This window comes from Vigna umbellata, chromosome 5, assembly GCF_029865625.1.
Source record: "Vigna umbellata cultivar VRB3 chromosome 5, Vumbellata_1.0, whole genome shotgun sequence".
NCBI classification, from domain to species: domain Eukaryota; kingdom Viridiplantae; phylum Streptophyta; class Magnoliopsida; order Fabales; family Fabaceae; genus Vigna; species Vigna umbellata.
The window spans coordinates 67124942-67138406 of record NC_142169.1 but is presented as its reverse complement, the minus strand read 5'-3'; the positions used below and the strand labels follow the sequence as shown (position 1 = coordinate 67138406).

General features: G+C 36.5%; 1 protein-coding gene and 1 pseudogene across 4 annotated transcripts; one reads left to right on the top strand and one right to left on the bottom strand.

Moving 5' to 3' along the window:
* Positions 1–90: 90 nt before the first annotated feature.
* On the top strand, positions 91–8199 carry LOC124825972 (uncharacterized; annotated as a pseudogene). The gene is made up of 8 exons (XR_015786959.1): positions 91–880; positions 970–1143; positions 1277–1342; positions 1448–1564; positions 1725–1832; positions 6186–6413; positions 6518–6882; positions 7442–8199. The product of XR_015786959.1 is annotated as an uncharacterized LOC124825972 (transcript).
* On the bottom strand, positions 6617–10975 carry LOC124825915 (26S proteasome non-ATPase regulatory subunit 14 homolog). Of its 3 annotated transcripts, none has more exons than XM_047298655.2 (7): positions 10711–10975; positions 10442–10619; positions 10278–10359; positions 9109–9285; positions 8835–9002; positions 8449–8676; positions 6617–6879 (listed from the first exon to the last, which is right to left on the bottom strand). In XM_047298655.2, the coding sequence occupies exons 1-6, from the start codon at positions 10841–10843 to the stop codon at positions 8485–8487; spliced, it is 930 nt and encodes a 309-aa protein (XP_047154611.1). In that variant the 5' UTR covers positions 10844–10975; the 3' UTR covers positions 6617–6879; positions 8449–8484. The 3 variants fall into 3 exon arrangements, with proteins under 3 accessions (XP_047154611.1, XP_047154612.1, XP_047154610.1); XM_047298656.2 differs by having other exon boundaries at positions 6617–6849; XM_047298654.2 differs by lacking the exon at positions 6617–6879 and having other exon boundaries at positions 8269–8676; positions 10711–10974.
* Positions 10976–13465: the final 2490 nt, after the last annotated feature.

Here is a 13465-nt window from a genome sequence, read left to right as displayed (position 1 = left end):
TGAATATAATCTAAAAAAGCAAGTAAATTAATTCACCTCTCTCTCACTCTCTCCCAGTTTTGTAGTCGAAAGTGATTATCATAACTCCGCCATATTCTGTAGCTTTGGGAGAAAACGAAGGGAAAGTTAGTTGACATTTACACAGATAAAATGATTTATTGTGCCAGTCACTCTCTGTCGGAATAACTTGGTATGAAAGCCAAAAAAGAGAAAAAGAAAAATTAGCAGCCCAGCCCCTACATTACGCGCGCGCACATATATATATAGTTGTATAGTTGTCGCTAAGATAAATAAGAAGTGGTTTAGATTTGAGAAGGTGAGAAAGTATCAATGGGTGATGTGATAATGGCGGAAAAGGGAGATGGTAGAGCGAGTGAGGACATAGAAGAAACAAGCAAGCGGTTGTTCAAACTTTGCATGAACGGTGAGTGGACGGAAGTGGTGGCAACGTACGAGAAGGACAAGAAGGCTCAAACAGCAAAAATAACGAGGACAGGTGACACTGCATTGCATGTCGCCGTCAACGACCGCCAATGCGACATCGTGAAAAAACTGGTGGCGCTTATTCGTGACAAGGAAAAGGGTGAACGTGAGGCACTGAGAATCAAGAACGAGAGAGACAACACGGCCTTGCACTTTGCGGCTTCGATCGGGAGCAGGAAAATGTGTGAGTACATTGCTTCAGATGAGGCTTCGTTGCTGAGTATGCGCAACGTTGATGGCGAGACACCTCTCTTTCTGGCTGCTCTCCATGGCAGAAAAGGAGCTTTCCTTTTCCTTCATTATCGATATACCTCTGACAACACCGACCGCTACAGCTACTGTAGAAGATATGATAGTGACACAGTTCTTCATTCTGCCATTGCCGGAGATTATTTTGGTAAGTCCTTCTAAACTTTCTTTTAATCTAATAAATTGAACTTTCCGATCTGATAATTAATTTTAGCTGATGACTAATTAATTTGACAGATTTGGCATTCCAAATAATTCATTTATACGGTGATCTTGTAAACTTAGTGAACGAGAGTGGGTTAACTCCTCTTCATCTCCTGGCAAACAAGCCTTCTGTTTTCAAGAGTGGTTGCCACTTGGGACGGTTTGAAAGAATTGTTTATAAGGGAAAGATATTAATACCAAATTTAACTTTATACATATATATACGACGTTATTACTGATAATATTAATGTATGTGTTGTTTATTTGGAAGCTATAATCGTGAAGAAACTCACAGAACCAGAACCACACCCTACTGAGGACCAACTTCCAATAACTGAAGAAGAAAATTTCAGTTATCCGAAAAATTTCGAGACATGTATGGATCTTTTGACGGTGGTAAAAGTTGGTATGTAAGAAGTATAAACGAATCCCTTTTTGCCTTAATAAACATCATTTAACAACCACAAGTTCCTACTGTAATCGTGATTTGATTCGTTTGTCATGTATCCAGTGACCACGCCCTTGACACATTTTCTACGTAAAATTTTGCCGCATGGTGGAACAGAAAGAGACCTCGAAGCATCGAAAAAGACTGCTACAAATAATGAAGCGGAAACAAAATCTCCAGGTGCGGACTAAATTGTTTCTAAAATTCTCATACTTTTGCTTTCCACGCATCAAATTTGTACGCAAAAAGAAAAGCTTTATTTTATAAGTAAATTTAAGAAATACAAATTCAGAGATACGAGTTAGCAGAGATTTCATTAACCTCACTATTATTTGTTTAGGGTCTGAAACCAGCGATTGGCAACATCCATTATTTCCCCCCAATTACCAAAGATGTGTAGATTTGTTCAAGATTGTATTTGTGATCATGTCGGTTATCTTTGGAACAGGTATTGTTGGAAAAACTGACATAATCACGAACAAAATTTCCTGAGGCGTGTAGAGTCACTGTCCTTAAGGACTTATCCGCGGTGTATTGCGCAAGTCCCCCAGGATACAACAGGAACTTCTCAGAATATCTGAGGATCTCAGAACTAGCAAGAAACTCTAAAGAGAGTATAAGGATAAACCCAGAATAATTTTAGAAGAGGAAAAGAAGAAAGGAAAAGGAGAGAAGACTGACTTGGGATGATTTTGGAATGGGAGAAAAACTCTCTATTTATAGAGTTAGGAAAGAATAAAATCAATAAAAGCCATTAAATATTTTGCCGTTGGAGCACTTAATAAAATTAATACGAACGTTGTTGGCAATTAAAGTTTTGACCGTTATAATCCAACGTTTTCTTTTGCAATAATCTAACATTATTACAACAATCCCCCACTTATTGCAAAAGAAAGAAAAAAAACAAGAAACTTTTATTCTGGGTCTCATAGGATGTAATGCATCAGACCTGGTATAGCAAGCTATATGAACCAGTCTTAGATTGAAATACTTAACACACAGTGTAGTTGGTATAGCAAGCTATATGAACCAAAGACACTTGACGTGTGTTAGAGGTTTATCAATCACAATACACCCCCACAATCCTTGCTGTTATCGCTGTGTTGCGCTAACTAGGCCATGCACGTGCCCGGTATTCATGAGTGCTCTAGAGATCATGCCAAGATCTCATGCAAGCGGCCCCACTCGACACTCATATAGGTGATTTCATCAAGTGTATGCTGCAAATCATACACCACCCGTAAGGGATATGAAAAATCATTAAAAACTTTGTTTAAGACAAAATTCTATCACCGTATAGAATTTTAATGACAAAGTTTAACCTCTCAATATTGCAGTCTCTAGCACTTTCACACACACCATAGGAAGGGACATAATTGATTAAAATCAATTTAGTGCTATCAGAACTAACAAGTGACTTGTTTTTACCCATATGAACCTTATTCATGGGATCTCCAATCACAAAGGTTGGGTTACCATCACTTGTTTGTTTGCAAGTGGCTTAAGTCTCATTCCCCTCGATGTTTCTAATATCATTTGTCTTCCCAGGGTTTTGTCAGAGGATCTGCTAGATCCCGTTCTGACTTCACATAGTCAATGGAAATAGTTCCACTCTTTAGCAGCTGCTTCACCAAATTGTGTCTCTATTCTTTCCATTATAATTCTTGTTTTTAGCTATAGCTATTGCCGATTGACAATCACAGTGTATTGACACAGATGGGGTTGGTTTCATTCCTAGTGGAATGTTTGCTAAGAAGTTTTTCAACCACTCAGCCTCACTACCAACCATCTCAAGAGCGACAAACTCAGATTCCATTATTGATCTTGCAATAATTGTTTGTCTGGCTGATCTCCATGTAATCGTACCACCCCCAAGAGTGAATACATAACCACTAGTGGATTTTGTCTCATCTGAATCAGAGATCCAGTTAGCATCACTATACCCTTCTAGTACAGCGGGAAATCCACTATATTCAATGGCATAATCCATTGAACCTCTTAAGTATCTCATAAGCCTATCAAGTGCATCCCAATGTTCTGATTTCGACATTGAGTGTACCTACTCAGTCTACCTACTGCATAAGAAATATCAAGTCTAGAAAAGTTCATCAAGTGCAGTAAGCTCCCAATTATCTGGGCATACTGAGGCTGAGATAATGATTCTCCTCTATTTTTTTCATTAACTTAGCATTAGCATCATAAGGGGTACTCACTGGTGAGGTCATAAAACCTAAACTTCTTAAGAAGTTTCTCAATATATTATTCTTGGGATAGTAATATACTATCTTCATTCCTTATGATTCTAATACCTAAAAACACATTGGCTTCACCCATGTCTTTCATTTCAAAGTTTATTTAGTTTTAACAAGAATCATTCTCATTCTCTATCTAACATTATTCATTCACCGTTATCTCATTCAAAAATATAACATCATGAATAGATTATACTCAAACAATAATGAGAAAATATAAATAAATATAATTCAATATTAATTCAAAATAATAAATCATTTATTATTTTAATTAATCATCTCATTACTTTCCTTTAAACTCTTATTCCTTCCCTTTTAAACCAAATTAATTTGTAGTTCCAATTCGATACTGGACCTTTAAGTCCGATAGGTGTAACCTATAGCAACCCAAAGTCCTCACGTTGCCAGTGGCCATCATGGACTCTCACCGCCGTAAGGAAAGGAAGACCCTATGCTAATCAACGCAGACCCCAAAACACGCTAGGAATCAACAGGAAAGAATTTACCCCAATCGCGAATCAAAACGCACAAAATAAAGAAACCCCAAAACGATCAAGAACACGAGATTCCCAGAAACAGAGATTCACTCTGTTGCCGTCACACTGTCCACACTCATCCCGTCGTCAGTTCTGGACCAAAGGGCTTCCGCGATTCCCACCGCTACAAGAGCGTCCTCAAATCCGCTGTGGGCCGCCATTGCGGCGCACACTGCTACGGAGAGTGTCGCGCCTGGGTCACCGGAGCTTGCCTCTCGTTCCCGCGAAACCCAACCAGACCCAAAGAAAAGAGGAAAGTCTCCCTGATGTGGACAAATCAGAACCAGTAAAAGAAGAAGAGAGTTGCGCTAGAACTAAAGAAAAGAATGGGAAAACGGCGCCTCCTGTTGCAAACGAAACAAAGCCAAACGATTTGGGGAAGAAGAGGTTCCCTACAGGTCCAAACCAGAACGAAAAGAAATCATTTTTCTTCCCGTGAACTCCCTAGAAGGGAAGGAGAGAAACCCCCACTACTGACGCGACATAAAACCCAACTCAGGGGTCTATGCGTGAAGAAGAAGAAAATCCCAAATCAATTTGGGGAACTTTCGAAATTAGGGTTTAATTAAAATGATCAAGAGTTAAAAAAAATCTTCTACGTACCATTATTTCTCTCTCAAGGAAAATAAATTCCTTCCAGAATTAAAAACAAAACGTTAATGATATTAAAGTCTTAGATTTTTGTGCTTTCCATTTTATTTAAACCACTTATTATAATCTCACCATTAATTCCATGCAGATAACGCACCATTATTCAAATGGTCTTTAGAATTCCATGATCACAAAGACTACCAAAATTCAAGAATAATTCAAATAAAACATCAGCATTTAATCGTCGTTTAAGGCATTCAAAATTAAATTAATAACTATAACCATCAACAATTAAAGAAGGTGAATTTTCCATACTTCTAAGAAATTTTAAGAATATATTCACATTATTAAAGAATAAGATAACAGTAAGTTTCCCATACCTTTTTACTTTTGATAGTAGCATATATGTATGTAAGTGGTTTTGCAAATACCTTTCAGTTTAGAAACAAAGTTTTGATCCTCCAAGATTGAGTTGTTAATGTCAGCCTTAAGTCCTTAAGATTGTTGGAAAAACTGACATAATCACGAACAAAATTTCCTGAGGCGTGTAGAGTCACTGTCCTTAAGGACTTATCCGCGGTGTATTGCGCAAGTCCCCCAGGATACAACAGGAACTTCTCAGAATATCTGAGGATCTCAGAACTAGCAAGAAACTCTAAAGAGAGTATAAGGATAAACCCAGAATAATTTTAGAAGAGGAAAAGAAGAAAGGAAAAGGAGAGAAGACTGACTTGGGATGATTTTGGAATGGGAGAAAAACTCTCTATTTATAGAGTTAGGAAAGAATAAAATCAATAAAAGCCATTAAATATTTTGCCGTTGGAGCACTTAATAAAATTAATACGAACGTTGTTGGCAATTAAAGTTTTGACCGTTATAATCCAACGTTTTCTTTTGCAATAATCTAACATTATTACAACAGGTATGCCTTCATTAACATATTTAGCTTTAGAGTTGTGTATTTATTTTTGCATACTCACCATACCTCTTCTAAATTTTGCAAGTTTGAGCTTAACTAGATTCCTGATATATTTTATATACACAGACTTTAATTTGAGTGGAGGCATTTGGGTGACTTTTGGGGAAAAAGACTTTTTACTAACACGATTACTTTTTTTAGTTGAAAATAAAACTAATCAAAATAGGCATTAATGCTTTTGTACCAAAAATCCATTTCTTGGTTTCATTATTTAGATCTTATTCATATTTTGACTTGTCCAGTACATATTCCTCTCAATCTCACTTGGTTTCATTCTTCTAAATTTAATTGTGAGCAGTACTCTTGTCACTCTCATCTTGTTTCTCTCTCCCACATATGTGTGTGTTCAATTGAATATCTTTGTCTCTTATGATTAATATGCAATTTTGATTCTTTGGTTTTATTATAAAGTGAAAATATTTGTTATTATGAAACTACAAAAGGGTCAGCAAACATAAAGAGGATAACTAGAAGGAAGGAAAAACAAGTGTGGTCCGCTCAAATAGTAGATGTTCTTCTGGCAAAAGCTTCCACGTATGAGTATGCTGACGATGGCAGCGTACCCGAGCAAAAATTGGAGAATAAAGATCACCACACAAACCCTTATTGTTTTGATGAGTGGGGTAATGTTACTTGGGACCGTAACACCGAAGACAAGCAACAAAAGAATGGTATAACACTATTTCTGTGCGTTTCGTTCTGCATCAGCTTGTATTTACTTTTTTAATTTTTCACATAATCGACGCGTGTATAAATTAGTGTTGGGTATTATGAGGTTTACTTTTATGTGCAAGGAACGAGAAGATTAACATGGAAGAAAAGGTGCGTGAGACACCGATATTAATAGCTGCAAAGAACGGAGTGACAGAAATGGTAGAGAAAATCATGGAGTCGTTTCCTGTAGCTGTTCATGATATGGATGCGAATAAGAAAAATATAGTGTTATTGGCAGTGGAGAACAGGCAAACCTACTTATATGACTTATTGCTCAAGAAGAAAAATCTGAAGGAGAGTATATTCGGGAGTGTGGATAACGAAGGAAACAGTGCTTTGCATTTGGCAGCCAAGCTTGGAGACTATAAACCTTGGCTCTTTCCTGGCGAAGCCCTGCAAATGCATTGGGAAATCAAGTGGTACCTGGTAAGTTTACATATCATTAGGCTTTTTAACCAGTCAAAATAGATCAAAAACATTAACTTGCTTTTAATTTGTAGACTCATAGGGCACACACTTTTGTGTGATAACAGAGATCAGAATAATGCACAGATAAGGGTGAAATAAAATATCTAAGATGAGAAAGGAGGTTGAGTTAAATTTTAATACTACAAATCGCATTCACTACAAATATAATAATCGAAGGTGCTGTTTACGTAATTAGCTGAAAAGATGGATTAAGAGCGCTGAAAAGAGTTTATTCAATGCTATGGTTGAGATTTATGGTTTTTTAAAAAGGTTTTATTTAAACTTACTTATACAAATTTTATAAATCTATCACCAAAATACGACTTTTTTTTAACTTATTCTAGCAAGTCTCTCAAAGATTAATTAAATTCTTATTACATAAATGCATGCAACTAAAATGTCATTCAATTATTTTACGTAACAAGTCCTCGTCATATTATAGGGTGCTTCAATTTGAATCCAATTATTACCCCTGTAAAATGATTTACATTTTTTAGTCATTGATGATGTGATATAGTTTGTCAAGGAAACGATGCAACCGCATTTCTTTAGACGGTACAACAAAAAAAACAAGACACCAAGAGATATTTTCAGCGAGACTCACAGGGACCTTCTCAAGAGTGGTGGAGAATGGCTAAAAAAACCTCGGAATCCTGTTCCGTGGTAGCAGCACTGATAGCCACGGTGGCATTTTCCACTTCCACCACTGTCCCCGGTGACTTTAAAGATGACATAGGGACCCCAACTCTTGGATACAGACCAGATTTTAAAGTCTTTGCCATCTCATCTCTCATTGCTCTATGCTGTTCTGTCACCTCAACGGTGATTTTCCTCTCAATACTCACATCTCGGTATCAAGAGCGTGATTTCGGTAAAATTCTTCCAGGAAGCTTATCCTGGGTTTGACATCGTTGTTCATGTCCATTACCTCTATAATGGTCTGTTTCTGTGTTGGTCATTTCTTTATCCTAGAGGGCAAACTCAAATCAGTTGCATTCCCTGTCTATGCCGTGACATGCCTGCCGGTGACACTTTTTGCCTTGGCTCAATTTCCACTCTACATCGATCTCATATTGGCTACTTTAAAGAAAGTGCCACAACGTGGCTACAAAACCCCTCTACAATAGTTGTACGACCAGCATTATAGCAGAGCTAAAATAATACTGCATGTAATCGCATTGTCGATATGTGGAGCTTAATACAGACCTTGCATTTATAGACTACACAAATAAAATTGATATTTCAATATATGTTTGCGTAATGTTAATTGTTTCTTATGGTATTTTAAAACATAATTGAAATTTTTGTTTTGACACACAATTTTATAGAAGATAAATCCGGCAATAAACATTAAAGGATACCCAGTAAGTAATACTTAGGGAGACACCCACACAAACTACGTGCTGAGTTTTACTTTCTTGACCTTTTCAGCTCGTCCAAAGAATATATCTGTCTAGTGTCTTCAAATATAGTTTGAGAAGAATTAGGACACAGGAATTTTAACAACTCAATTTGCATCCTTACCATGCTAGAGAAACCAGAAGGTCCAAAATAACAACTCTAGAAGACAACAGTATCAAGCATCATTCCGAGAGTTTGAACGATGTTGGAAGACATCAAATTTGAGACGTGCTCTTCAAGGTGCTTCTTTGCATCCTGTCTTCCCACATTAGCTATTGCAAGCTTTTCTGGAGGCAGCTCATCTTCCTCTTGAACAGCCTTGTTATATTTGATAGCTAAGATCAGCATTTCCTGCACGCAATTTAATTTGTTATCAGTATTTATTCTGCTAAAGATATTAAGCAGATTTGTAAATCTTAAAAATAGGACAAACAGAATATATGCAGGGATTTTATTATGAGTAATCAGATGAGTACCAATCTACCTTACAGTTTAAAACATTAAATTACCTGTACAGTCTGTTCATTAGTTTTGGAATGTGTATCAAAATGTCTAAGTGTCAAACCATCTGTCCATTTCTTCTTATGGAGATTAAGCAACATCTTCTCTTCAAGTTCATTTTTCCTGTAGTTAATGGCTATGGAGTAGTAATGCCGGTTCAACCCATGGATCAATGCCTAAATAGTGGCAATAAAGATAGGTCAGTAACAGTTAAAAAAAAAGCAGAACAAGTGCTTCCAAAAGAAAGAAAATACACATAACAAAAGTGCTTTGGTAACACACTTGAATGGATGGTTTATTCAGATGTCCCAGATTGGATGTTGTCTGCCTTGGTTCTTGACCAAGCATCATAGTCTGTGGATTGATCAATCGAAAAGCATCAATCACCACTTTGCCTTTAACACTTTGTATTGGATCTACAACCACAGCCACTGCACGCTGATTCAAAGCCTCAAAACTCTGTATAAAATAACATAGAAGAGCAAGTTACTCATACTAATCAGCAGCACCATACTAAAGAACAAAAAAATAATGGCTACTGCTAATACTGTAATGGCTGGCCTGGCTGGAAATTTCAACTACTTACGACTTAAATTTAAGTAGACAACAGTTGGCACTTGGAAATGCATATCATGACACTGTTTTCAATAAGCAAAAAAAATTGTTTGCTTCCACTGATAGCTTATGAAACCTTTTATATGAAATCAAAGCAAACTTCATACTAACAAACAAAAGTTGGTTTTTAACGAACATCAAAATCAAATGATGTTTTATTAACGAATCCCAGATCTCTTGAAAATAAGAGTAATAGCAATATCAACCCTGAAAACATATCTAAGTAGAAATTTTGGTTCATCATTTAAATGTTATATAATTCACTCCGCGAAGTATTCAAACTCATTTTATAGTACTCTTTCTGCTATGCTAACCCAGAGAATAGTTCATATGTCATCATCTTCTAAGAGAAACTAGGCATCAACTTAATTAATCAAACCAGCAAACATCAAAGCCACATTAGCAATTTTAATAAGATTGATAATTAGGTAAATATCATAGTAGCCATAATTCGAGGGTTAGTAAAGTGACTTAACCAAGTTGGAGCGTATGGTATGTTGTTCTCTTCACTATTGGACATTCAATGCAATTCTTGAATTCTTCTTAAGAATTCAAGAATTTTGAACAAAAAGGTAGGATTGTAGGGAACAAAAAAAACAACAACAACGTGAAATGTATTTAAACCACGGGATCCACTTAAACCTTGCGATCCTCCACAAAAGTACAGCATCCTAGTCTAGTCCATGTTTGAAAAACTAGAAAAAATCATTAAAATCGAAGCATACTAAAATCATCCACCACACAGATCCTTTGAATTGAAAGGTAGATGCAAAAACAATATAAGGAAATAAAAGAACCAACCAAAGAACATATTCAAGAAAGAAATGGAGCTGAACCTGTTGCGTATTTATGTCAACACCAGAGAGCCAACAGCCAAAACCAGGATGCGAATGGTACCAGCCGACAACCATCTCTGGTCTGCAACACAAAAAACCACCACCAGTGAATTCATAAACCAAACCCAACAGAAGTATTACAAAAATAAAATAAAATAAACTACCGTCCAGTTTGCTTGAGCATATCAAGCATATTAGTCTGAAAAACATGATCAACGGCTTCAACACTAACACCAGTGCCACTCTGCGGCATTGCGAAGACATCAACGACACGAACGGTGTACTCGTCCACGAACTCTCCCAGCATCAAACCCATCACCTCCATGGGAACCCCGGCCCTCCCTGTAATTACAAAAACACGAAAACCCTAATTTTGAAATCGGGCATCCCTTGACTTGATTGGTTAAAAAGCAAACTTTACAGCTTTACCTACCGTGCTTGAGCATTTTGAGGAGCGCGAGAGAGGAGATGTAGACCTGCTCGGAGGAATCGAGAGTTGGGGAATCTGGGGGAGGGTGACCTAGCGCTCCACCTGCACCCGCGAACATTCGCTGAAGCCTCTCCATCGCGAATCTCACTTCCAAATTTTGATTCGATTTGAGTTTTGAATTCACTGAATTCGCTTGACTGAGAACTTGAACCAATGAACTAAAGAACGGTGATTGAACTATTTCAATGTTTTCTCAAGAAAAAACAATTTTTTTCTTGAAATATTTCAATGACGAATATAATGCATTAATTTTATCTATATAGACTTAAATTTATTTTTTTCACGGTTTTCTCATCTAGTAAAAAACAATTTAAGCGATGTGATTCGTCGTGAAAATCTCAAATTGTTTTTTTTATATCAATTAATTTGGTTCTGTTTTAAAAATTTTAATGTAACAACATCATTTTTGTTTACAGAAGAGTCACGTCGGATTTTTTAATTTTTTTAAAATTTGTTATTTATTATAATATAAGAAAAAAATACCTGAAATTTTATTTTAATATCTATTCTATTTTGTTATAATTGTCTTAAAAAGTTATATTTTTAGTTATTTGATATTTTAATTTTTTTTATATTTATTTTATTGTCATATTTATATAGAAATTATTTTATTTTTTAATTTATTTATTTTATGTAATAACCTTAACAAAATATAATAAATAAATAAAACTTAAAAACAGTTTCTGAAGACATTTTCAGAAACTTACATTTCATTTTCTCTCCTTCAAACATCTCTCTAACATTGTCCTCTCCAAAACTCATTCTTCTCTCTAGATTTCCCCTCCATTGAGTCACTGGATCCCCATTCCGCAGACGTCTAGGCGATCTTTGCATCAAGGGCTCCAATTTTCACCGATTGCATTTGCGATTTCGTAGGCTAAGTAACTTTCCCCTTTTTGAACTGTGATCATGTAGCAAATTTTGCTGCATGTAGTTCACTTGTGATTTTCCCCAAAATCTTAACCCTAAGCTTATTTTAGAGACTAATTTCTATCACCATTTGGTGAAATATAGGTGCTGTCAATTTTTCTAGAGTGCCTTTGGTTTTCCTCTTGAGTTTAAGTGTTGGAAATTTAAGGTAAGGGGAGCTAGTTCTTCTTTTTCGATTTAGTTGTATGACGTGAATGCATGATGATTTTCAAATTGGTATGTTGTTGGAAGCATAATTTTGATTTTTGCTAACTTGAAATGCATGTATGGAAGTGTGAGTGTTATGTGAATTTGGTGATTGATGGATATGAACTGTTTGGGATGATTTTGAGTGATGAATTATGTATGTTGGAACTGCTTTGGTGTGGAAAATTTGTTGTGGTGTTGATAGGAAGGAAAATCAAGTGTCTTAGGGTCACTTTTTGGTCATTTTAGAGGAAGTGAGGTAGTGATTTTGAGCAAATGAGGTTTGTCATGTTTTTGGACTGTGGGGACAGTTTCACCCACTGTATTGTGACTTGTTTGAGTCACTAAATTGGTCAAGATAGGTGCAAAGTGGTAAGATTGGGTTTTGGGTCCCTAAGTTGGGTAAATTGGTGTTTTAGAGTTAGAAAGGAAGTGTGGTGGTCAAATTTAGAGTTAGGCATTCTTGGTGATCCTAGTCAGTTTAGATAACTTAGGTAGGTCATGTGTGACTTAGTAGGCATGTTTAAATGGTTAAAAATCAACTCCAAGTTGTAGAATTGAATTTAAACCTCTAGGTTGATAAAATTGAAGTTGTAGAACCTAAATCAATGCATAAACACTTTATAATAATGTTAGAAAGGATTAGAATTGTTTAGGTAAGTTTATTTTAGCATGAAAGTTGACTTATGGGTTGTAGAAGTTCACCAAAAGGATTAGAATTGGTAAAAGGGGGTAGAATTGCTCAATTATGCAGAAAAATCTGCATAATTCTCGCTTAGGCGCCCCTAAAGGGCGCTTGGGCGAAATTTTCTGTTGTCGTGTTTGTTTTTGATAGTTTGTGGGGTTCCGGACGTCCGTTTTGGACGTTCTTTAGTTCGTTCTGGGGGTTTTTGACCCTTCCGGAGCCATTGGTGAGGGTCTTCAAGATGTTTGAATTACTTAAGTATTGGTAATTAAAAGTCCTAAAGAATTTTGTGTTGATAAGTGATGGTTTTGTGAAAGTATGTAATGTATGAGTTGTTTTATGACATGGTTAATGTTGTATGAGGGTGTATGGGTTTGGTATGAGACAATATAGTAAGAATGCACTTGAATGACTATGAAATTTTATGTTGATTGAATCAAAGTGGTTTATGAGGTACATTATTGATCCAAGAGGAATATCATGTGATTTAAAGTGGTCGGATTGAATATGAAATTAAGATCTCTCGGTGGGATCAGTTAGTGTATTGAATGAATGTGAGAGGCTTCCATATGGGGGGTTATCCCTAACACTCCAACGGTCTTTCATTCTCACTTAGAGAGGATTGACGCGTGTGGTGGGAGTAGTGGGAGGTCCTAGGGTAGGCGCTATCACTGAAGGTCTATTCCGCGGTAACGGACTAGCCTTGTGTATGGTCGGGTGGAACCCCTCGGCAATGGCTTTGCAAAGCAGTAGGGGCCATCACAAGTGCACAACCCGCCCCAGCTCTACATTCATTCCAAGTCCGGACGTGTCTAGAGTCTTAACATGATAGGATATTTGTTTTGATGAGTTTCATGAAATAAATGCTTATGTTTATGATGACTAAGGTGTTTATGT

Coding starts and splice junctions, on each gene's coding strand:
- LOC124825915 (XM_047298655.2), bottom strand. CDS start 10,843: ATGGAGAGGCTTCAGCGAATGTTCGCGGGTGCAGGTGGAGCGCTAGGT. Junction 10,360..10,441: donor ATGCTCAAGCAAACTGGACG/GTAGTTTATTTT, acceptor TTTGTGTTGCAG/ACCAGAGATGGTTGTCGGCT. Junction 8,677..8,834: donor CTAATGAACAGACTGTACAG/GTAATTTAATGT, acceptor AATTGCGTGCAG/GAAATGCTGATCTTAGCTAT.